Here is a 24,854-nt window from a genome sequence, read left to right as displayed (position 1 = left end):
ATCTTAACCGTGTATGTAGAAAAATTCCCGTTAAACACACTCCACTGCTGCAGTGATTGCTGTCCAGTGTAGCCCAGGGCTATGAAACGGGGATGGGCACCGCCCTATACACCTTATGGTGTGGGAGGATTTTAACTTAACTAGCTGTGTTATTTACACTCAAGTTTTGATGACGTCGCGCAAAAAGACGAGATGTGTACCATGCATGTCCGTATCTATAAAAAAAAAACAATCATAGACACGGTAAATATGTAACTCTAAATCATGGAACATTGTTGGGAGGTATATCGAAATTAACGTGATAAAACCATTTTGGACTACTTATACATGGTTTTGTGTATTTATTCATTCAAGTCCCGTTGCAAAATATACTAATGTAAAAAAATAAAAGTTAACTATCACTGCATGCACTTAGCAAATATCTCTTCTGCTGTTGATTTATGTTCGTCTCTCTTATTTTACAAATAGAGTAATTGCAGACAAAACAGTTACTTGAACTGATATTAAAGAACATGAAGCCGACAAGCGGCTTATATCGACAAAGTCTTCGATTTGGGTCATCAGGCGAGTCAACTTTCACCTATGGTTCATCGTTGATTTGACCCGTCATTCTGCGATTCCGCCATTTTGAGCCGTGCGAGGGGTGTCTTCAATCTGAGGCGATTTTCAACTTATTTCGACTCTATATCCACCATAAACTGTTTTGATAGACAGGTGAGTACTTTATTTACCAACAACACAGGCTGTGTCGTGCTCCTCAGCAGCAGTGGGTTCGAATCAAGAGTCTGATTTGATAAACGTTGGATCATATAGGTTGGTTATGAATGTGGGAGGGGGCACAGCCCACCTAATATTTGACAACAGCGATGTTTAACCTGGTAATGCGTGGTAAGGCGTCCTTTAAGAAAACCGCTTTAGATAAGGTAGGCTCTGCAGTGTAGAAAGTTCACATAGCGCAATGCAGGCATTTCGCTGACATAATCTATCAATCAATTAGTATCATTTGAATCCACCATCGAGCGCACTGTGTACTTACTAGCAAATCAATCTAGTTTGTTAAATGTCGACGACTTAAAAGTGGCCTTGTTTTTATACTGTCACAAATTTCTGAAGGTGATATATCCGCAACACTAGAACAATAAAGCCCACCATGAGTAACATAAGAAGCATAATGATCAGGGTAGTTATTACTGGTACAAGGTTATTCGGGGGTATTTATGATGATTTATGATGATGATTTATGTAGATTATTATAATACAGTTTCATGGTGTAAATATGGGTATAGATAGTTCAATTATTATACAGTTGCAGGATTAAAATGTGGGTAAAATAGTATAACCAATACAAGGGCATGTTTGTTTTATCTAGTTTCATTTTCGGATCATTCATTGTTGCTTTTAGAAATGGAGGATCAGGAGAGAAGCAGCCTTGCTTTGGAAGAACTTCCAACAGTACTTCATTGGAACGTGACATACAACAGCGTAAACTTGGACACCGGAGAACAGCACAAGGAAAGTTGCAGTCCATGGGAGGAAACTTGCGGGGTAAAATCTCACGATCCATCCGTACAGGGGCGAACAGAGAAGAAGAAGGTGCTTGAGAAATTTACGGAAGATCGACGCTTTGCGTGTGCAGAATGTAACTATAGGACAGCTACAAATTCGAATTTATTACAACATACAGGTAAACATACAGGTGAGAAGCCCTATAGCTGTGACCAGTGCGACTATTGTGCTGCACGGAAAAATACTTTAGACCAACACATGAATAAACACACCGGAGAAAGACCGTACAAGTGTGGAGAGTGCGGATTCTGGGCCGCTGGCAGGTCTACTCTATCTCGACATATGAAAACACATACAGGTGAGAGACCCCATAAGTGTGATCAGTGTGATTATTCAGCTGCTACAAAACGCGGTTTAGACCAACATGTGCTACAACACACGGGAGAGAAACCCTTCATGTGTGGGGAGTGTGGATACAGGACGACTGACAGGCCTAACCTTTCAAAACATATGAGAACACATACAGGTATGAAACCCTATAAATGTGACCAGTGCGACTATTCTGCTGCACAAAAACGATCTTTAGACCAACACATGCTTAAGCACACTGGTGAGAAACCCTACACGTGTGTGGAATGTGGATTCAGGACTGCTGACAGGTCCTATCTAACTCTACATATGAGGACACATACAGGTGAGAAACCCTACAAATGTGATCAATGTTGCTATTCTACCAGGACAAAAAGTAATTTCAACAAGCACATGAGAACTCATACAAGTGGTAGATCATATAAATGTTCGGAATGTAGCGATATGGCAAGTATAAAGTCTAGCCTGTTAAGCCATACAAGGAAACATACAGGCGAGAAACCCTACAGATGTAACCAATGCGACTATTCTGCTGCACGGAAACGTTCTTTAGACCAACACATGCTTAAGCACACTGGTGAGAAACCCTACACGTGTGTGGAATGTGAATTCAGGACTGCTGACAGGTCCTATCTAACTCTACATATGAGGACACATACAGGTGAGAAACCCTACAAATGTGATCAATGTTGCTATTCTACCAGGACAAAAAGTAATTTCAACAAGCACACGAGCACTCATACAAGAAATAACTCATATAAATGTAATCTGTGTGACTATTCTGCTGCAAGAAAGGGTTCTTTACACAAACATATGCTTAAGCACACCGGTGAGAAACCGTACATGTGTGGGGAATGCGGATTTAGGACTGCAGATAGGTCTTACCTAACCCTACATATGAGGACACACACAGGTGAGAAACCCTACAAATGTGGCCAGTGTGGTTTTTCTACCGGGACTAAAACTAACTTAAATAAACATGTGAGAACTCATACAAGGTATAAGTCATGAAAACATGTGCGACTATTCAGCATGGCAGAACTTCCAGAAGAGTATTTAGACCAACAAATAGTTGAATACATTAGCTATAAAAGATAGTTGTGCGCATTAATTGTTAATACAAGAGGTTAGATGTATGGTTTATGATATTGAACATTGTAATAAGTCTAATATGCAGGATTTGCTTTGTGATATATGTACTCGTTTGGTAATGGTATAGCATTGAGGTGACTTTGCACTCCGAAAATGTATGCCGTCGTCATAGTCCCTATACTCTGGTTACAGTAGAATTGTACAGGACCGTCCTTGCGTGCAATGAAGGACAGTTGCAGCATAACATTGATATCATAAGCTCAAAACTGATAGAAATGATCTATGTAAAACGGTATATTGATATACCGGCATATCTGAAAATGCCATCCTATATCTATAGCCTATAGCTAGTCAAATGTCTGAATAACACTGTATCGTTATTATTTGTATACTTTGTCAATATTTCGTCACGGTATGTCGAAATAGTTTCACATCATATCAACATTGTGTATCGAAACATGATGATTAACGTCTTTTGGAAAATAAAACCTACAAAGTTGCTTGGAATACCTCCTCGTGCTGTGTATGTATGGCACCTATCTGAGTGTGCGGTATTGACATTAGGATATACTTGAACTTAATAAGGTAAACTAGTTTACAGCATGAATTTATGCTGAGCGATATGATTTTTGATGCTTAATGAAAGTGAACGAACCTTTAACTCCAAGTAAGATTGCCAAAATAGAGTGTAAGGCACTGTTCGCGTGTATTTCCTCTTGATTTTTAAAGAAGATAAGATCAAATCAGATAAATATAAACGGGTTTAAAAACATTCTTAACTTGCAGCAAAGGAGTTATTACATCGTTATTACAGGTACTGGTAGTGTGGGTATATAAATGGTTTTTTATTATTGCACAACATTCACAGACAACATTGTTCAGAAGCATGGCCGTGTAGGTCATCAGGCTTAAAGCGCTCTGTTTTGGATGATCAGGAATATCAACTTTGACCTTTGCTCCGCAATTTGTTTGACCCGAGTTTAGGCTTGTCCGCCATGTTGTGCCTTGCGAGAGGTGGTGTTGTTGTCATTCTCTCCGGCCTGAGGCGATTTTCAACTGAGTTCGACTCTATTTATCAGCTCTAAACTTCATTGATAGCCAGGTAAGACCTTTATTTACCGACAATACGCGCTCTGTTGCGCTTCTGTACCGGCAGGTTACATTCAGGGGTGTGATTTGAAGAAAACCATACTACATTGGGGAGGGGGGGTGGCATATCGACTGTAATGCTATAGAATGGATGAATGATTTCATTGCACAACAATGGTATCAGTGACAATGTATGACATTTAACAGACAACATAGGTAACAATCTAGTTCTATCCAAGAATATTTCTAGTTACTATAACTATATAAGGCTACATCAAGTGCAATCTACGGCAATTACTACAGTACATGTAACTAATACAGATTGTGTTGCATGTGCCTAGGCTATTTTTTTGCGAGGAATTAAGGAATGGTAAAATTTCGTTTTTGCATACCGTGGTATATACATTGGCTAGGTGTATATATATGGAATCTGGATATAGAGCAGACAACTGCGGTGTCGAAGAATCCTATACCCTGACACCGCATTAGAAGTTATTATCACATAGCCAGATGGCGTCGACCAATAAGAAGCCTACATTTCCCATGTGTTATGACGCCATGACACACCCGTGATCAGCACTCCTCCCATTATGTAGAGTGGAGGTTATCTTTTTGTTAACATTGAATTCGTATAATGTTTATTTGTTCCCCAAAATGTTTACTATCTTAGAATAAACCAAATCTTTTGTAAGTATATGACAAAATAGAATAAACCATTTCAATACAAGTCAAATCCAAGTAGAGCCGCCCACAGCATTGTCAGAAGGACACCCAACAGGGAGAAATGATGATATTAGATTTGAAAAAGATTTGACATGCCAATATTGCAATGTTATTACATATGACAGAGTAATTAGTATCATTTGAATCGACCACGCTGTGTAGGGATAGTACTTCAGCACTAAGAAATCAATACAGTTTGTTAAATGTTGACGACATGAAAGGTGTCTTACAAATTTCTTTACTAGTATATTTATACTGGTACAAGGACAATTGGAAGGGTTTGACATGAGCATCGCTTGATGACATTTCACATGCTTTACATACTTTACATACGTTATGATACAATGTATAACAACCGCTCAGAAGAAACAGGACGGGTCCTTTCTCAACCTTCTGTCCAACATAAAATAGAATAGAACTATATATACAAAGTATAGTCAACAATATACATATACTAAATAGGATACAATGTCAACAAACAAGGGTGTAGTTAAATGAATTATTATAATACAGTTTTATGATAAAAATGTGGGCATAGATAGTATAACCAATACAATGGCAATTTTTTTTCTCTATTTTCTTTTTCGGATTATTCATTATTCATTATTTTTCTTTAGAAATGGAGGATCAGGAGAGAAGCAGCATTGCTTTGGAAGAACTGTCAACAGTACATCATTGGAACGTGACATACAACAGCGAGATCTTAGAGACAAGAAAACAGGACAAGGAAAGTGGCAGTCCAACTTGCGGGGTACATGTAACATCTGACGATCCTTCTGCACAGGGGCGAAGAGAGCAGAAGAAGGTCCTCGAGAAATCTACGGCAGACCGACGCTTTGCGTGTACGGAGTGTGACTATAGGACAGATAGCAAGTCAAAGTTATTACGACATACAAGGATACATACCGGTGAGAAGCCCTATAGGTGTGACCAGTGCGACTATTGTGCTGCACGGAAAGATGCTTTAGATGAGCACATGTATACACACACTGGGGACACTTTAAACGAGCACATGTATAAACACACTGGAGAAAAACCCTACATGAATGGAGAGTGCGCTTTCAAGACGGCCGACAGGTCTAACCTATCTGGACATATGAGAAAACATACAGGCGAGAGAACCTATAAGTGTGACCAGTGTGGCTATACTGCTGCACGGAAAGATACTTTAGATCTGCACATGAATAAACACACTGGAGGCAAACCCTACATGTGTGAAGAGTGCGGATTCAAGACGGCCGTCAGGTCTAGACTATCCGGGCATATGAGAAAACACACTGGCGAGAGACCCTTTAAGTGTGACCAGTGTGATTATTCTGCTGCACGGAAAGATACTTTAGACCAACACATGAATAAACACACTGGAGAAAAACCCTACATGTGTGGGGAGTGCGGATTCAGGATGGATTACAGGTCTGCTCTATCTTGGCATATGAAAACACATACAGGCGAGAGACCTTTAAAGTGTGACCAGTGCGACTATTCTGCTGCACGGAAAGATGCTTTAGACCGACACATGAATAAACACACTGGAAAGAAACCCTACAAGTGTAGGGAGTGCGAATATTCTGCTGCACGGAAAGGCCATTTAGAGCGACACATGACTAAGCATACTGGAGACAAACCTTACATGTGTGGAGAGTGTGGATTCAGAACGGTTGTCAGGTCAAACCTATCCAGACATATGAGAACGCATACAGGTATGAGACCCTACAAGTGTGACGAGTCTGACTATTCTGCTGCACAGCTAAGTAATTTAACCCAACACAAGGCTAGCCATACAGGAGAAAAACTACTCTCCAAATAGAGCTAGGGTTTCGGCTGGTTTTTGACGTGTTTTTAGGCGTTTTTGTCATGCCTTCTACTTTGTCATCGTTTTTGTTGTGTCGCCAACCCAAGAAAGAAACCCTACAAGTGTAGGGAGTGCGAATATTCTGCTGCACGGAAAGGCCATTTAGAGCGACTACCCATACCGGAGACAAACCCTACATGTGTGGGGAGTGTGGTTACAGGACGTCGGACTGGTCTAACCTATCCAAACATATGAGAACACATACAGGTATGAAACAGTATAGGTGCGACCAGTGTGACTATTCTGCTACACAGCAAAGTACTTTAACCTAACACAAGGCTAAGCATACAGGAGAAAAACCATACCTGTGTGCACAGTGCGGATACAGAACGGCTGTCAGGTCTGACTTAACAAAACACATGAGAATACATACAGGTGAAAAACTCTATAAGTGTGACCAGTGCGACTATTCTGCTGCTTATAAAAGTAATCTAGACCGACACATGGCTAAACACACCGGAGAAAAACCCTACGTGTGTGAAGAGTGCGAATACATGACGTCCCACCGGGCTAACCTATCCAGACATATGAGAATACATACACTTTAGACATGTGAGTGATGGTGTGACCATTGCGGCTATTCTGCTGCAATGAAATACAGTTTGGTTCAACACAAGTGAAGGCTGCACACAACCATGTGTGTCGAGAATTTGTGTTTACAGGTCACTCAGTGGCCTGCTCTTTACGCGTTGGTATTGTAAGCCTCAATTTGATGGAGATATTCTATGTAAAATGGTAAATTATTGCAGTTGTAACGAGTTGAAACTAATATTCTTAGCTGGAAATGTCAGCATGTATCTAGCAAAACGTCTATATAACACTACCATTGTTGACTTTATACTTGGCTTTTCGTTACATCATATTGGAACAGTACAGTTCACGTCATTTATACATTATGTATTATAATAGAAGAAGAACTTTATTGCACGACAATTGTACATGGTACAAAGTGTGGCAAGAATTCGTAAACATAATACAAAGTAGAAGTATAGAATAAAACTTAACATTCTAATTACTAATAGTGTAACAATACAATAAGGCGCTAGTATATATTTTGATATACCATCCTAATTACTAATACAATACAATAAGGGCTAGCATACATTTTTATATAGCGTAACAGTTATGATCGAGTTTGTTTAATCATTAGTTTCGGTATTTTTCCTAATCTGAAAGCAGTCGTTAAGATATTTACCTATTTTCGTATTGTGCATTGTTGCATTTAAATATATAGTCAAAACGGTCGGTAGTATCGATATTCTTAAAATCTGTTCTTGTTTTGAGACATGTGAATAATTTATTACGTAAAACATCATATCTAGAGCATTCCATGACATAGTGAAATTCATCTTCAATTTTCATTGGACAGTATGGGCAAAACCTTTGGTCAGGGGCTATATTGTAATATCTACCTGTCTCTATTTTCAACTTATGACTACTGATTCTTAACTGGATTATCGCTTTACGAATTTCAGCGTTATTTATATCATCAAGATATTTTTCTTGTTCATAACGGTTTTTTGATTTGTTGAGAAAAGACAATTTGGAACTACTTCTAATACGGTTAAACCACTCTTGTATATGTGTATCTTGTAGCCGGCAGATATAATCTACTTTATAAGACTCAGGTTTCATCCATATATGTCCAAGGCCGTGGTAACAGAGAGTGTCCTTAGCATGATTTGTCCAGTCATGATCACCAGTAAATACAGTGTTGTATGCATCGTGAAGCAAAGAGTCCTCAGGTAAGTTTACTAAACGGTGCCAGTATTTGATGAGATGAATTTTAGCATATATCATAATGGGAAAAGTTCCTAACTCTCCTCGCACGCCGTCGTTAGATGATTTTCAATGGACTCCAAGTAGAAATTTTTGGAAACAATATATATAAGAATAAAATCACATTTTCGCTCAACTTAATTTTGCTAATGTGCTTGGAATACCTTCTCGTGCTGTCTTTGTGAAAAAACTTTTCCGATATGGCAATTTTTTTTGTTATTAGCCACAACAATAACTTGGTTTGGTCTGTTTGCCCACGTGACTGTGAGTATGATGAAAGTGCAAGCCGGACTCCCCGCCTCGTCAAATTTATTTGATTTATGTCGTTTTAAATACGAATTTGTAAATCAAACCGTAAATTGGATGGCAACGAACCTTGGTTTTATACTTTTGTTGATATTTCGTTACATTATGTTGAAATAGTTTCACGTCATTTGTACGTTATCTATCATACGTGGCCAAAATAAAAGCCACATTGCACTATCACTAGCTACTTGAAAAAGCATTATGCTTCACCTCAATCGAGGATGCCTGATTTACTTATTATACTGTGATGATTAACATCTTTTGGAAAAAAATAAAATCACATGCTCGCTCGACTTAACTTGCAACGGTGCTTGTACTTTCCCGATATGGGAATTTTTGTAACTAGCCACAACAACTTTCTTCGGTCCGGTCGCCCACCCGACTATGAGTAACATTTCAAGTGCCAGCCTAGTCAAATTTATTTCACCCACCCTCCGCCCCATTGCCATCTACACCTTTAGTTAAATACATGCATGGTTACAATAATCATCGTTGCCAACACGTTTAAAATGTATTCATGGTAACCACTTGCGGTATATATAGTTTATGCGTTTCTTCTAGGAAATAGATATATGCGGTTATGTAATTTTAACATTAGGCATCCATGACCAGCGATATGCTTTTTTTTCATGTTTTATGAATGTGAACGACCCTTTTACTCCAAGTAAGATTGCTAAATTGAAGTGTAAGACACTGTACACTTGGATTTCTTTATATTTTTGTAAGAAACAATTGAAAAATAGTCCGAAAATACTTTAAAATCATATCAATAACAGTTTTCAAAGCGTTCTTGCAGCAAAGTAGCCAGTATATCGTTATAACATGTACGTATAGAATTGGTAATCAGGTATATCAACTTTGACCTTTACTCCGGAGTTGGTTTGACCCACGCTTGTCCGCCATTTTGGTGCCGTGCGGGGGGGGGGGTCATTTTCGCCGATCTGAGGCGATTTTCAACTTTCTTCGACTCTATTCCTACCCTTAACTGCTTTGATAGACAGGTAAGTACTTTATTTACCACCAACACTGGCGCTATTGATCGGTTTGCGGGTCAAATCAGGGGTGTGATTCGAAGAAAATCGTAGGTAGGGTCAAGGGGTAGGAGATGAGGAGTAGAGTAGAGTAGAGTAGAATTTTCGGGTAGGTAGGACTGTTCCAGTTTAGACCGCTCTTCATTGTTGAATTCCTTTTCACTCAACTGTCATGGTGGTAGGGTATACATTGTTTGGGGAGGGGGGCATATCGAATGCAAATGATTACTTATACTTGTAGATAAAGCAGAGATCGAAGAGTTTGGAAGCGCTATGTAGGATATTCGCATTAACGCCGCAATTAGTATGATATCAATCCCTGGCTTCCCAACTTTTGATGTGTTCAAAAATTCGTATTTGCCTAGAACGATGGTAGAGTGGATCTCGTTGCAACCATTAGTACCGTGGAGGCATCCTCATTAGACTGAATAGACACATCAGGTCCTACGGCTGGAGGCCTGCCCGCCTTAGCCTTGGACCTCCCCCCCCCCCTACTTTGCCCCCTGCGGGGTTATTTGGGGGTATCCCAAGTTGGAGTTGAAGTTGAAGTCGGAGGCAGCCTTGGGGCCACCATTTTCTTTCAAAACTGCAGTCCTGTATATAGCTGCTGTCAATGCTGTGCTATAATTTAGTGCGTTTATTAGAATGACTGTGGTGCCTGACCAATCGCACAGCACTACACAGGCCGGCAGTTTTGAAAGAAAATGGCTGACAGAAACATGAATTTTGGTTAGAATAATCATACAGGTACAAGGCCTAGGTGAGGTCCATTGTTGCAATTTCGAATAAAGATAAAGATAAAGACAAGGTGAGGTCATGAAAGGGCTTGGCTTAAACACCGCTTGATGGTATTTGCATTGCCTTGCTGCATATATATACATGTATATGATTATGTTTCAAGATAGAGAAATTATATGGATATAGAAAGTATGGGAAGTTTTTTCTGGTTTCAGAAAATTCGTTTTTATTTTTAGAAATGGACGAGAGAAGTGGCGAGATTGCTTTGGACGAGCTGCCACCTGTACAGCTTGGGAACGAGACCAACAGCAGCGAGATATTAGACACGGGAAGGTATCAGAAGAAGAGCGAGGGCATTCCACGCGAGGAAGCGTGCGGGGTAAAATCGGACCATCCTACCGGGCAGGGTCGAACAGAGCAGACGGACAGGCTTGCGGTCAAGCGTACTGTGGATAAACGCTTCGCATGTTCAGATTGTGACTACAGGGCAGCTTCAAAGGCTAACCTGTTAATACACAGCAGAAGGCATGCAGGTGAGAAACCCTACAAATGTGACCAGTGCGACTATTCTGCAGCAACGAAAGGTGCTGTAGACCGACACACGAATAAGCATACTGGAGACAAACCCTACATGTGCGGAGAGTGCGGATTCAGAACGGCTGTCAGGTCAAACCTATCCAGACACATGAGAACGCATACAGGTATGAGACCCTATAAGTGCGACCAGTGCGACTATTCTGCTGCACAACAAAGTACTTTAACCCAACACAAGGCTAGGCATACAGGAGACAAACCCTACATGTGTGGGGAGTGTGGTTACAGGACGGCTGACAGGCCAAACCTAACCGTGCATATGAGGACGCATACAGGTGTGCGACCCTATAAGTGCGACCAGTGTGACTATTCTGCTGCACAGCAAAGTAATTTAACCCAACACAAGGCTATTTACACTGGAGAAAAACCCTACATGTGTGGGGAGTGTGGATACAGAACGGCTGTCAAGCCAAACCTAACCGTGCATATGAGGACACATACAGCTGAAAAATCCTATAAGTGTGACCAGTGCGACTTTTCTGCTGCATCGAAATATAATTTAGACCAACACATGATTACCCATACCGGAGAAAAACCCTACATGTGTGGGGAGTGTGGTTACAGGACATCCCACCGATCTAACCTATCCAGACATATGAGAACACATACAGGTACGAGACCCTATAAGTGCGACCAGTGTGACTATTCTGCTGCACAACAAAGTACTTTAACCCAACACAAGGTTAAGCATACAGGAGAAAAACCCTACATGTGTGGGGAGTGCGAATACAGATTAACTGACAGGTATAGCTTAACCAAACATATGAGGATGCATACAGGTGAGAAATTATATAAGTGTGACCAGTGCGACTATTCTGCTGCACAGCAAAGTACTTTAACCCAACACAAGGCTAGGCATACAGGAGAAAAACCCTACATGTGTGGGGAGTGCAGATACAGAACGGCTTTTAGGTCTGACTTAACCAAACACCTGAGAATACATACAGGTGAAAAACTCTTTAAGTGTGACCAGTGTGACTATTCTGCTGCATCGAAGGGTACTTTAGACCAAGACATGGCTAAACACACCTGAGAAATGCCGGACATGAGCGGATACAGGACGACCGACCGGTCTAACCTATCCAGACATATGAAAATACACAAACGTTAAACATATGACCATTGTTGCTATTCTGATCCAATGAAATACAGTTTGTTTATATTTTTGATCAAAACAAGGCTGCACACAACCATTCAGAATGTAGAATATGTAGAATATGTAGAATATGTGGTCATAGGCCAGAACAAGTCATACGGCTGCCGTCAATTTGACGGACATTTTCTATGTAAAATGAGGTCAAAGTTGAAATGATAAATCATTTATACGTTATGTATTATATTATGATGATCTTGTATCACATGTATGCCTCATGTTTTACTTTATGTTTGTTGTCAACATGCTATTAGCCTATTTGTAATAAACGTATTATTATTGCTGTTATAACTATTGATACTGTATACTACTCTATTCTTAGCTGAAAATGTCAGCATGTATCCAGCTAAACGTATATATAACACTATCATGGTTGACTTTCTACTTTGTTGACTTTTCATTACATTATGTTGAAATTGTACTTGTTTCACGTCATTCATACAGTATGTATTATAATATGATGATTAACATCATTTCGAAAAATAAAATTACATGTTCGCTCAACTTAAAAATGCTTGAAATACCTTTTTGTGCTGTTTATGCGGAAAAAAAAACTTTCCCGATCTATATAGTGCATTTTTTTGTTATCAGCCACAACAATAATTTGGTTCGGTCCGTTCGCCCATGTTATGGTGAGTAACAATTCATCAAAGTTTATTACACAACAAATGTAGAAGATACAATGTATGGCAAGTTCTTGGGTAGTACAAAATATCAAGACATATAAGTTTTTTTCTTATCAACAATGCTAATGAATTCTACAAAACTTGAGTCTAAACACTACGGTATCCAATAAGAGTAATTCAGTATACGTACTAGTATATGGAACATGTATTGCATGATACACAGGAATCATCAATTGCTTGTGTCGGAGATGATTTGATTTATTTTGAGAAAAGAGGTAGATTTGTATTGGACTACGTACAAGGAAATTGACATGACAGTGGCCAGCCGGACGGCCCGGATCCGCTTCGTTAAATTTATTTCAACCACCCTCCGCCCCATCTACACCAACTACTACGTTCTTCCCTCGTACCATCCAAGAGTGGAATGAACTTGAGCCTAGTGTGGCGGAGGCGGAGTCCCTCTCCCAGTTCAAAACTGAGCTGGGACGGGCTTCGCTGCATTGAGCTGCCCCCCGTCCTTGTATATATGTAAATATATAATTACTAACAACACTAAAAGTTCACTTGTCCAGTTCTTGCACATGTCCTTGTCTACCCCCCTTTCTACCCTCTGTTTGCACTTGTTACTAACGCGCAGCTGCTAATAATCCGTCGAAAGGCGGGCTCAGCAGTATCGTAGAAGAAGCCAGCATAGTTAATATGCCCATTTTTGCAAACAGGTTTAAAATATTTTGATGGTAACCACTTAAGGCATATACAGTTCATTCAAAGAATGTAAGGATAGTCTTAATCACTGAGACTTGTGGTTATTTCTTACAGATCTATTAATCTAATTAAGACATATTTTAAGAGAGTGACTGCAGGAAGTAGGATAGACTGTGAAGTATTTTAACAAGGCCTTCAAGTGGAATGTCTTTATTAATTGTTTTGCACGACTTTTACTTAAAGATTCATTGAGATTTGGCTTCGACAGTCGACTTTAATTCATCAACTATTATATTTGTATATAACTTGTTGCATGTGTCATAGTGTATGTACCTTTGTATGGTTTGTCAATAAAGAATCTTACAAAATTGAAAAATAGAATAATCTGAAAAATGTATAGTTCATGCGTTCCTTCTAGGAAATAGATATATGAAGTTATGTGATTTAATCGATAGGGCATTCATGACCAGCGATATGGTGTGTGTCTTATGAATGTGAACAACCCTTTTACTCGAAGTAAGATTGCTGAATTAAAGTGTAAGGCACTGTTTACTTGGATTTTCCTTTATATTTTTGTAAGAAACAAACGAAAAATAGTACGAAAAGATAGAAAGTCAGATCAAGAATGGTTTTACAAGCGTTCTTTCAGCAACGTAGTCAAACTCAATAAACTCAACTCAACATTGTTATAACATGTAGAGTAGAGTAGAGTAGAATTGGTATAGTGGGGGTAATCAGGAACATCAACTTTGACCTTTACAACGGAGTTGGTTTGACCCACGCTTGTCCGCCATTTTGTGCCGTGGGAGGGTTATCATTCTCTCCGATCGGAGGCGATTTTCAACTTTCTTCGACTCTATTCCTACCCTTAACTGCACAGGTAAGTACTTGATTAACCGCCAACAGTGGCTGTGTCGCGCTATTGAGCAGCTGACGGTTAGAATCAGGGGTGTGATTCGAAGAAAATCGTAGGTAAGGTATACATGACTTAGGGAGGGGGGCATATCGAATGCAAGTTACTTACGCTTGTAGATAGAGCAGAGATCGAAGAGCCCAGAAGCGCTATGTAGGATATTCACTGACGCCGCAATAAGTTCATCATTCCCTGACTTCCCAACTCACCTACCTGCGGCTGCGGGTGACAAAAACTCCAGAAACCCCAAGTTAATCCAAGTCAAGTCAAAGCCTTTATTTTTCTTCGAAGTGCTTGTTCAGCCACATGGCCGCTTTTCAACAAGGTCGAAGTCATCAGGTCCTGATACGGCACAAGTCAGAAAGAAACAGCCTTGGGCCGCCATCTTCTTTCAAAACTGCAGGCCTGTATATAGCTGCTGTACATGTGATATAATTTGGTGCGTTTACTAGAGTGACTGTACCTGATCACTCACACCGCACTACACAGGGCTGTAGCTTTGAAAGAAAATGGCTGCCAGAAACATGCATTTTGGTTAGAATAATCATACAGGTACAAGGTCATGAAAGGGATTGGCTTAAACACTGCCTGATGGTATTTGCCTTGCCATGCTGTATAATATATATTCATAATTATGTTTCATTCAGGATAGAGAATATGGATATAGAGAGTATGGGATTTTTTTCTGGTTTCAGAAAATTCATTTTTATTTTTATTTTTTAGAAATGGACGAGAGAAGTAGCGAGATTGCTTTGGACGATCTGCCACCTGTACCCACTTGGAACGAGGCAAGCAGTAGCGAGACAATGGACACGGGAAGGCAGCAGGACAAGGGAGAGGATACTCCAAGTGAGGAACCGTGCGGGGCAAAATCTGACCATCCTCCCGCACAGGATCGAACAGAGCAGACGGACAGGCTTGAGGTGAAACGCACTACAGATACACGCTTTGTGTGTACGGAATGCAACTATGTGGCACTTTCAAAGTCTAAGCTATTACGACATACAAGAACACATACAGGTGAGAAACCCTATAGATGTAACGAATGCGACTTTTCTGCAACAACGAAATGTGCTGTAGACAAACACATGACTAGGCACACTGGAGACAAACCCTACATGTGCGGGGAGTGTGGATACAGGGCGGCCGTTAAGTCAACCCTAACCGTGCATATGAGAAGACATACAGGTATGAGACCCTATAAATGCGACCAGTGTGACTATTCTGCTGCACAGAAAAAGACTTTAACCCAACACAAGGCTAGGCATACTGGAGAAAAACCCTTCATGTGCGAAGAGTGCGGATACAGAACGGCTTGCAAGTCTGACTTAACCAAACATAGGAAAATACATACAGGTGAGAGACCCTATAAGTGTGACCAGTGCGACTATTCTGCTGTACAGAAAAACAATTTAGACCAACACATGGCTAAACACACTGGAAAATATCCTTACACGTGTCAACTGTGCGACTATTCTACAACAACAAAGGTTAATCTAAATCGACACATGTTTAAACATGGGGGAGAGAAACCCTTTATTTGTGTTGAGTGTGGGTACAGCACAGTTAACAAGGCTCGCTTATCCGATCACATAAAAATACATACAGGTGAGAAACCCTACAAATGTGACCAGTGTGACTATTCTGCTGCACAGAAAGGCACTTTAGACAACCATATGAGAACGCATACAGGTGAGAAACCCTACATGTGTGACCAATGCGACTATTCTGCAGCAACAAAGAGTCATCTAGCTCGACACATGTTAAGACACGGTAAGGAGAAACCATAGTTACCATACATGTGTGGGGAGTGCGGATTCAAGACTGCCGGCAGAGCTCTCCTATCCAGACATAAAAGAAAGCATAAGGGTATGAGACGCGACCAATGCGACTACTCTTATTCTACAAGAGAGAAAGGCAGTCCAAACCAACCATTGGTCAAGCACACTCATGTGTGGAGAGTGCGAATACTGGACGGCCTTCCAGGGTAACCTATCCAGACATATGAGAATACATAAACGTTAGACACGTGACCCATGTGGCTATTCTGCTGCAATGAAATACAGTTTGGCTGCACACATCCATTCCTGTGTGAAGAATATGTGTTCATAGGACAGGCATGCTCAGTACGCATGGATATTGTAAGCCTCAATTGTAAAATAGTACTAGTATAGTATTGCTGTTATAACGAGTTGATACTAATATTCTCTAGTACCTGAAAATGTCAGCATGTATCTAGCGTTGATATAACACTACAGTAGGTGCCTGGTCTGCTGGTAGTGATTTGTGTTCAACTTCTGTTGTTCACGTGTTGTTATAGCCTCTTGTTGTTATTTGCTTTGTTATTATTTATCGAATTGTTTCCTTTCTAATTAAGTTTGTAACTTTTCTGTGCTCAGTTAGTTATTTGAGTTTTTATACATAACAATTTAGTTAATATCTTTCCTTATCATTAGTTATTGATTTATTAGTTGTTATGATATTAGATTGTTTATTACTCTTTTGTTTCTACACTTTAATTCATTATTGTAAATCATCTTGTTTAAGAAAAACGGTGAAGGAATCTCGATTCTTGTAGATCATATTGGTCTCAATTTTCCCCAGCACCATGTATTAGCTTTATCATTGTGAAAATGAAGTTTCAACCTTATAGTAAGCTAAACTGTAAATGGATGTCTTCTGGTTATGCATCCATACGCAGCAAAATAGAGAAGCAATTGTTCAGCTATATTTTGTGACTTCTGAATAAAATCGACGTTCGCAAACGTGTCGCAAACTAGAATAGTTGTCCTGTTTAGTTTTTTTTCAATATTACACATACATCACTATACAAATATCAAACAGGTTAAAGTATCTTCTTTCAATTGAGAAAACAAGTGTTATTTTCGCGAAAAAAAAACGGTTGTTGACACGACTATATGGATCAAACCGTTAAGTGTTTGACAGAATCTTGCGACTCAAATTGGGTAATCAGGGAAGTACTGATTAACCCTTAACCTATAAACGCGTCCGCCATTTTGAAAACAACAAGGCTGAAAAAAGTACACGTATCTCCCTTTCAATCTGACGCGATTTCAGCGCACTGCAGTGTTATCTGACTTGGATATTACCTTCCAATGTGATGGGTACGTACCCTACAGAATTAGATTGTTCATTGGTTGATTCTAAAACAGCTACAAGTTCGAGTCAGGGTCTCTCAGGGAGGTGTTTGGAGGAAAAACCGAAGGTCGACTCTGTGTGGGGAGGGGGGCGTAACGGATGTAACATTAGTTAAGGGACCAATAATGCATCCCAAGCGTACTAACTGTGGTGCCTTTGTACAATGAATTTTAGGATACTTTATGATAAAATTTTTGATGATGATAGCGTTTCTGTGCCTCAAAATGTAGATAACCTTTGACCTTGGTAAAAGCGTTTTTAGAGCCAAATTATGTAAGACACTTGTACCGTTTTCGAAATCACTATCTTCGAGCTAGCATTGAAGGTCAGCATTGTTTTCCCCTTCTAGTCAAAATAACTGAAATCAAGTTCGTGACTTCGTTTCCCATATCATATTATTGATCTTTTTTGCAGTTTTTGCCCACTTGGGCTAAATGCATTAGTTTACTATTACATAATAAAAGGCTGAGGAGAAAGTACTCATACATGTTATGTTGCAAGTAAACAACGGGAGAACAAAACAACTTAAGCTACGTACCACAAAATCTATCGTTTACATGTCTCTTCCCTGTTCTTAAGCAAGTGTATACTAATCTGAGTTTTTGTTGTATACATACAATCATTTCAAAATAACAAGTGGTGGACAAAATATTTCATTTTCTGTTATTCATTTAGAAAGCGAGGACAAGAAAGAAGACAAGGGAAGGCAGCAGAATAAAAAACGAAGACATCTGACGCGAGACTCCGTCAACCTCCCCGTACATGTACAAGGTAGAAGAGCGCAGACGGACAGGCTTGCAGTTAAACGTACTGTGGATAAACGCTTCGCGTGTACTGTGTGTGACTATAGGACAACCTCAAATGCTACCCTAATAATTCATACAAGAAAACATACAGGTGAGAAACCCTATAAATGCGACAAGTGTGAATATTCTGGTGCACAGAAAGGTCATTTAAAGCGACACATGACTAAGCACACTGGAGAGAAACCCTACGTGTGTGGAGAGTGTGGATACAGGGCAGCCGACATGTCCTATCTACCCGTACATATGAGAAGGCATACGGGTAACAAGCCTTTTAAATGTGACCAGTGCGACTATTCAACTGTACGAAAAGGTGATTTGAACAGACACATGGCAAAACACTCGGATGAAAAACCGTACATTTGTGGAGAGTGCGATTACAGGACGAATGACAGGTCTCACCTAGTCGTACATATGAGAAAACATACTGGAGAGAAGCCCTACAAATGTGACCAGTGCGACTATTCTGCTGCACAAAAATGTCATGTAGACCTTCACATGGCTAAACACACTGGGAAAAAGCCCCACATGTGTGGGGAGTGTGGGTACAGGACATGGGGAAAATCAACGATGACCGCACATATGAGAACACACACAGCAGAAAAACCTTACAAATGTAACCACTGCGACTATTCCGCAGCACAGAAAGGCACTTTAGGTCGACACATCGCTAAATTACACACTGTTTAAACGCCCTAAAGATATATACCTGCACATGTTGATAAGTTATGCTACTGAAGATCCGGTCATGTTTTAATTGACTTAAATTCTTAGATGTCTTGAATTTTAGCTACCGTGCTGTGGCTAGCTTTGGTCGAGAACCGATGATACTGGTCAGACTTAAACGTCCACCTTCTTAAACGCAACAATTTTACGAAAAAAATTAACGGGGACTTTGTAATAAGGTGTTGTCTTAATAAGACTTTGGTGAAAGATACATCGCTGATCATTTCGTTGCATGTTACGTGGAATTTAAAGGGGATTTTGAGGTTGTCATTCGATGTATGTATTTTGCTGGTATTGGGTTGCGATCACAGTCTGGGTGCAATCGTTTTACTACCGGGGCTCCTGTACTCGCTTAGGGTAGCGAGTGTAGGAGTCTCGGTAGTAATAGGATGGCACCCAGGCTAGCGATTATAATAAACTGGGGGAAAAGTCGCCGTTTTTGTTTCTTGTTGTTTAAGATAGAAATAGATCAAGAGAGAAAATGGAAATTTATGTTGTATTTTCGTATAGCAGTAATAACCTCGCGTATAGCTAATAGTGCTTGTAAGGAAAGATACTCGGGAGAAACTCTTTAGATGTCACAAATGAGACTATTCTGTCGCAACGAAAAGCGTTTATGTACTTTGTGATTCCACGTACTTCGTCGGGATAGACAAAATAAAGTATCAGCAACAAGACGTTTAAAAACTACTTAAATGCTGAGATAAATAGATCTCTCATCGATTTCTTTGTACTGAAGTTTGTGAAGAGAAAAGTTGCTTTAGCATCGCAGATGTGATCAGGTATGTAAGTACGTAACCTTTGACCTTTCGCTGGCGGAAGCATCGGCACGTGATATCTTCTCCGCCATTTTAACCCTTCCATGCTTCTATAAGACGATTTTTACGACGATTCAACGCTCTGTCGATCCTACAGCTAAACTAAATCACAGGTAAGACGTTTGTTAACTATCAACGTTCAACGATTCATGTAGAAAAGGTCCTCGGAAGTATTTGAGGGTAGAGTTTTACGGCGATTTTGAATGGGGGAGGGGAGTGTAACGTTAGACGCGAATAATGCAGACGTCGAGAGTTTACGATGCTCCACCCTTAAATTATATTTGCCAAGCAGCCCAGATGTATAATCACGGAGGTTTTATATAAATCCTCCTTGGTATAAGGCACCAAGATTGTCGAATTCAGTTGGCTTTTCTTGCAATATGAACGATAACTGTAACAATAAATCCTATCAACTCATGATTCATACATGCTAGTGTGAATGTTTCATATCTTGATCAATCAATCAATCCAGCATTTTCCGCTGAAAATAAGATTTGGGATGTACTGTGTAATGAATGAACGAAACATTTACTCAAAGTAAGCTTACTAGATCACCGTGTTAGGCATTGCTATAGCACGAACTTTCTTAGTTTTGACGTGAAACACAATCGAAAACAATTTGAAATGGTAAGATATTAATGGCAAAATCAAGTTCGAAAACAGTTATAAGCGTCCTTGCCGAAGTGCAATGCGTTACGTCGTTTTAACAATGCTAAACAATACCGGATAATCAGGTATGTCACCTTTGACCTTAGACCTTTTCAGTGCTGTAGATTATGATCAGTTTATAGTGACCGCCATTTTGGTTTGTCGGCAATCACTGTTTGAAACCTGATTTCAAGACATTTCAACACCTCAAGAAAAAACACAAACTCTCAGGTAAAAGATATGTTAACTACCTGTCAACTCTAGATCTACCAATTATATTTTACTTCATGATAGAGGTTTCTTTACTGGGCAAACAATGATCGATCCCCAGTATGGGGGTGGGGGGCACCACGATGTAAACTATTTCTGGACATCGTCGAAGAGTAGCAACGGCACGGTTTCCAACACTCTTTCTGAATCATTTACCCATTAGGGAGGAAGGTCTAAGGTCAAGTCAAAGCCTTTATTTTACTTCGAATGCTTGTTCGGCCATTGTTTGTATTTGTGTATTTTTGTATTGTGGTTAAATAAAGAAATGAATTAAATGAAATGTCTGTACTAGTATACGCGGATATACATGCATATGTGTGTGTCTGAAGCCAGCTGTATATATGTTTGTCAGTCTACAAATTCATGCCATGCTATTTAGCTGGCAAAGTGCCCTCCATTCAAGAATAATCGCTAGAATGTGTTTGTTTTATTGATTGATTAATCTGATTGATTGGTTTCTTGCGAAATAAAACCAGGTGTTTAATTGTTATTCTTTTGCACTTTGTGTTATTTGAAACAATTATTTAATTTCCAAAACCATACATACCGTTGGGCGGAAACCTCGGGCGATACGGAATTCATCTTTTATTCTATATGTACTACTATTTACGGTAGACAACAAAGCTGGAAGAGAGAGTGTGGCCATTTTTCCTATTTCAAATCATATATGATTTCTTGTTGTTCTTAGAAATGGACAAGAGAAACGGTGAGGTTTCTATGGACAGTCTACCAACTGTGCATCCTGGGAACGAGACGAACTGCATTGTGCAATTAGTCACGGAAAGGCAGGAGAATAAGGAAGAGGACATCCCATGCGAAGAACCGTGCGGGGTGAAAAACATACATCCTTCCGTTGACAACCACAAAGCTAGCAACACCGGAGGAACCCCCTTCTTGTGTGGAGAGTGCGGATACAGGACGGCTGACAAGTCTAACTTAGCCACACATATGAGAACCCATACAGGTGAGAGACCCTATAAGTGTGACCTGTGCGACTATTCTGCTGCAGCGAAAGCCACTTTAGGTCAACACATGGCGGCTAGACACACTGGAGACAAACCCTACATGTGTGGAGAGTGCGGATACAGAACGGCTCACAGGTCCTATCTGACCGCACATATGAGAAAACATACAGGCGAGAAACCCTACAAATGTGACCAGTGCGACTATTCTGCTGCACTTAAAGACACTTTGGACCGACACATGGCTAAGCATACCGGAGAAAAGCCCTACTTGTGTGGAGAATGTGGATACAGGACGGCCATCAGGTCTGACTTCTCCAAACATATGAAAATACATTCAGGTGTAAAACCTTTCAAGTGTGACCAGTGCGAATACTCTGCTACAAGAAAAAGCGAGATAGACCGACACATGACTAAACACACTGGTGAAAAACCCTACATGTGTGGTGAGTGCGGGTTCAGGACGACTTCAAGGCCTAATCTATCCCGACATATGACAAAACATGACAAGCCATATAAATGTGACCTGTGTGACTATTCAGTTGCAGACAAAGACCGTTTAGACCGACACATGCTCAAGCACACTGGAGAAAAACCCTTCTTGTGCGGAGAGTGCGGATACAGGACGGCCAGCGAGTCCCAGCTAGCCGCACATATGAGAAAACATACAGGCGAGAAACCCTACAAATGTGACCAGTGCGACTTTTCTTCTTCTTGGAAAAAAAGTTTAGTCCAACACATGGCCAAACACAGTGGTGCTAAACCGCATATGTGTAAGGAGTGCGGATTCAAGACGGCTGACAAGTATTACCTGGTCAAACATATGAGAAAGCATACAGGTGCGAAACCCTACAAGTGTGACCAGTGCGACTTTTCTGCTGCACAGAAATGTACTGTAGACCGGCACATGGTTAAACACACTGGTGAAAAACCTTACATTTGTTGGGAGTGCGGTTACAGGGCGGCTAGAAAGTCTCGCCTATCCGAACATGTTAGAACGCATACAGGTGAAAAACCCTTTAGATGTGAGCAGTGCGACTACTATACTGCAACGAAAAAGGATTTGAACCGCCACGTAGGGACGCATACCGGAGAAAAAACCTACATGTGTGAGGAGTGCGGGTACAAGACGACAGACAGGTGTCACCTAAGCAAACATATGAGAATACACACAGCATATGAGAAACCCTACAAATGTGAGCAGTGTGACTATTCTTCGATACAAAAAAGTAAATTGAGTCGACACATGATCACGCACAGCGGAGATAAACCCTACATGTGTGGGGAGTGCGGGTACAGGGCGAATGACAGGTCTAACCTATCCAAACATATGAGAAAACATCTAGGTGAAATGCCGTAGGAATGGGTCCACTGAGACTATCCTGCTGTAACTTAGTGTAATGAAATACAGCTTTGACAGCGAGTGCTCGCCTTTCGTTTGTAGGAAATGATGGTTCAAGCCTTAGCGCATGGTCAAACACGCTGGCTATAAACTATACGTGTAAAAAAAGTAACCCATCATCTATCCAGATGAACTATGATTTACCCGGACATGGACAAACATGATGAAAACATGCGTGGATGTTGCCTATACTTCAAACAAAGGTTACGGAGAAGGGGGTGCTAATAGAGGCCCTGATTTATTTAATCTTTCGTAATCTTGCAATTCAGCCTTTTGGCTGCAAAAAGGTTTCAATCATTATCAATAAAAATATTCATTTTAGTTCCCCTCGAAATATTAGTATTACCCCCTTCTTCCTCCGACTGTAACCTCTCCTTGGTTCACCACGAAGAAACATAAAGCTTAACATAACTACAACTCTAAAACCGTCTATTTATGTCCATTAAAGTTTGAATTATGACATTTCATTGAAAGTCCAGTCCCTTTTGAACCTGTAGCTAAGGCCTGAAATGTGGTTATGCGGTTTCCTTTCCGATCCGGCAATGGCCCTGGACGCCCCTTATATATTCATGTGACATGTAATGACAACTTATATAGTTGCAATAGATCGATAAATAGTTTCAATAATGAGTAGCAGTAGATGGTTTCTGTTGCAACGTTTTGTATGACTCAATCTGATGAAAGTATTCTAAATGAGACGATATATTGTTGCTTGATTCTAATATTCTTGGCTGAAATTGTTAGCGTATAATTAGCCAAACGTCTATATTGCACTACGCCGTCCGTGGTTTTAATAGTATACTGTCTTATTTTCTGTTATACCATATAGAAACATTGTTAGATTATATCCACTTTGATATTATGTTTACATTATGGTGATTTACAATACATAATGTATATGAAAAATAAAATCAGGCGTTCGACTCAACTTTGTTGCTTATGCATGTTATCGATACGCACAGTATAAAATAGATGCTAGTTTAAATGTTTGGCTATGTTATTCCGTTATTAAGCGGAATGCATCGGTACTGCAGAGACAGCCTTAAACCTGCGGGCATAAGTATTATACAGCCCTTTTCATTTGATCAATTGACGTCATATGCGCCATGTTGGATTACAGCGTACACGTTTGTAAGATACAAGAAAATGCTACTGCATTAGTCTCTACCAGGCTCCGCGGATCTAGCTATAGAGCAAAAATTGTAGAAAAGGTCCAAATGGAGTGAAAAGTAGGCTAAGGGAGCCGGCTACGGAGAGAGGGACAATAGGCGACTCACATGGTCGCCGGGGGAATCACATTTTAATTGTTATGACGTCAATGAAAAGCCGGCCTGTATAGCTTACTCTCCAAGCAGAGGTTGGTGCGGAAGATTGTGACCTTTTTATCCTATGCCCCGTTTTCTGTCCGCTCTCCCCACCAAGAGATCGGGCATGTGATAGAAAGGTCACAATCTTCCCCACCAACGTCTGCTTGGACAGTATGTATAGCTTTCCATGGCGACCATGTTTTCGACTGGACGATCCAGTTTGTCACTTTACGGCTGGGCTGCCCGCCATTTCTATGATAATGATGGTGTTTATCTGGCAAGC

The 24,854-nt window shown here is 40.3% G+C and overlaps 6 protein-coding genes across 8 annotated transcripts; all 6 read left to right on the top strand.

The window, feature by feature from the left end:
• Window positions 1-603: 603 nt before the first annotated feature.
• LOC136442278 (zinc finger protein 665-like) lies at window positions 604-6,737 on the top strand. 2 transcript variants are annotated; one of them, XM_066439049.1, is made up of 4 exons: window positions 604-714; window positions 1,403-1,864; window positions 5,397-5,772; window positions 5,809-6,737. In XM_066439049.1, the coding sequence occupies exons 2-4, from the start codon at window positions 1,405-1,407 to the stop codon at window positions 6,584-6,586; spliced, it is 1,614 nt and encodes a 537-aa protein (XP_066295146.1). In that variant the 5' UTR covers window positions 604-714; window positions 1,403-1,404; the 3' UTR covers window positions 6,587-6,737. The 2 variants fall into 2 exon arrangements, with proteins under 2 accessions (XP_066295146.1, XP_066295147.1); XM_066439050.1 differs by lacking the exons at window positions 604-714; window positions 1,403-1,864 and adding an exon at window positions 3,941-4,069.
• Window positions 6,738-6,768: 31 nt separating this feature from the next.
• On the top strand, window positions 6,769-7,179 carry LOC136442674 (zinc finger protein 578-like). Its single transcript, XM_066439617.1, has 2 exons — window positions 6,769-6,889; window positions 7,007-7,179. Exons 1-2 carry the CDS (start codon window positions 6,769-6,771, stop codon window positions 7,177-7,179), a joined length of 294 nt encoding a protein of 97 aa, XP_066295714.1.
• A 2,424-nt stretch (window positions 7,180-9,603) lies between these two features.
• Window positions 9,604-12,269, top strand: LOC136442287 (zinc finger protein 678-like). The gene is made up of 2 exons (XM_066439064.1): window positions 9,604-9,717; window positions 10,722-12,269. Exon 2 carries the CDS (start codon window positions 10,724-10,726, stop codon window positions 12,110-12,112), a length of 1,389 nt encoding a protein of 462 aa, XP_066295161.1. The 5' UTR covers window positions 9,604-9,717; window positions 10,722-10,723; the 3' UTR covers window positions 12,113-12,269.
• Window positions 12,270-14,312: 2,043 nt separating this feature from the next.
• Window positions 14,313-17,258, top strand: LOC136442300 (gastrula zinc finger protein XlCGF57.1-like). Its single transcript, XM_066439082.1, has 2 exons — window positions 14,313-14,443; window positions 15,200-17,258. The coding sequence occupies exon 2, from the start codon at window positions 15,202-15,204 to the stop codon at window positions 16,264-16,266; it is 1,065 nt and encodes a 354-aa protein (XP_066295179.1). The 5' UTR covers window positions 14,313-14,443; window positions 15,200-15,201; the 3' UTR covers window positions 16,267-17,258.
• LOC136442673 (zinc finger protein 525-like) lies at window positions 16,427-19,128 on the top strand. The gene is made up of 2 exons (XM_066439616.1): window positions 16,427-16,463; window positions 18,533-19,128. The coding sequence occupies exons 1-2, from the start codon at window positions 16,427-16,429 to the stop codon at window positions 19,126-19,128; spliced, it is 633 nt and encodes a 210-aa protein (XP_066295713.1).
• On the top strand, window positions 17,488-24,192 carry LOC136442276 (zinc finger protein 160-like). Of its 2 annotated transcripts, none has more exons than XM_066439047.1 (3): window positions 17,488-17,601; window positions 18,311-20,095; window positions 21,589-24,192. In XM_066439047.1, the coding sequence occupies exon 3, from the start codon at window positions 21,591-21,593 to the stop codon at window positions 23,220-23,222; it is 1,632 nt and encodes a 543-aa protein (XP_066295144.1). In that variant the 5' UTR covers window positions 17,488-17,601; window positions 18,311-20,095; window positions 21,589-21,590; the 3' UTR covers window positions 23,223-24,192. The 2 variants fall into 2 exon arrangements, with proteins under 2 accessions (XP_066295144.1, XP_066295143.1); XM_066439046.1 differs by having other exon boundaries at window positions 18,311-20,861.
• The last annotated feature ends 662 nt before the right edge of the window (window positions 24,193-24,854 follow it).

The sequence above is a fragment of the Branchiostoma lanceolatum genome, chromosome 9 (genome assembly GCF_035083965.1).
Source record: "Branchiostoma lanceolatum isolate klBraLanc5 chromosome 9, klBraLanc5.hap2, whole genome shotgun sequence".
NCBI classification, from domain to species: domain Eukaryota; kingdom Metazoa; phylum Chordata; class Leptocardii; order Amphioxiformes; family Branchiostomatidae; genus Branchiostoma; species Branchiostoma lanceolatum.
This window is presented reverse-complemented; position numbering and strand designations above follow the sequence as displayed.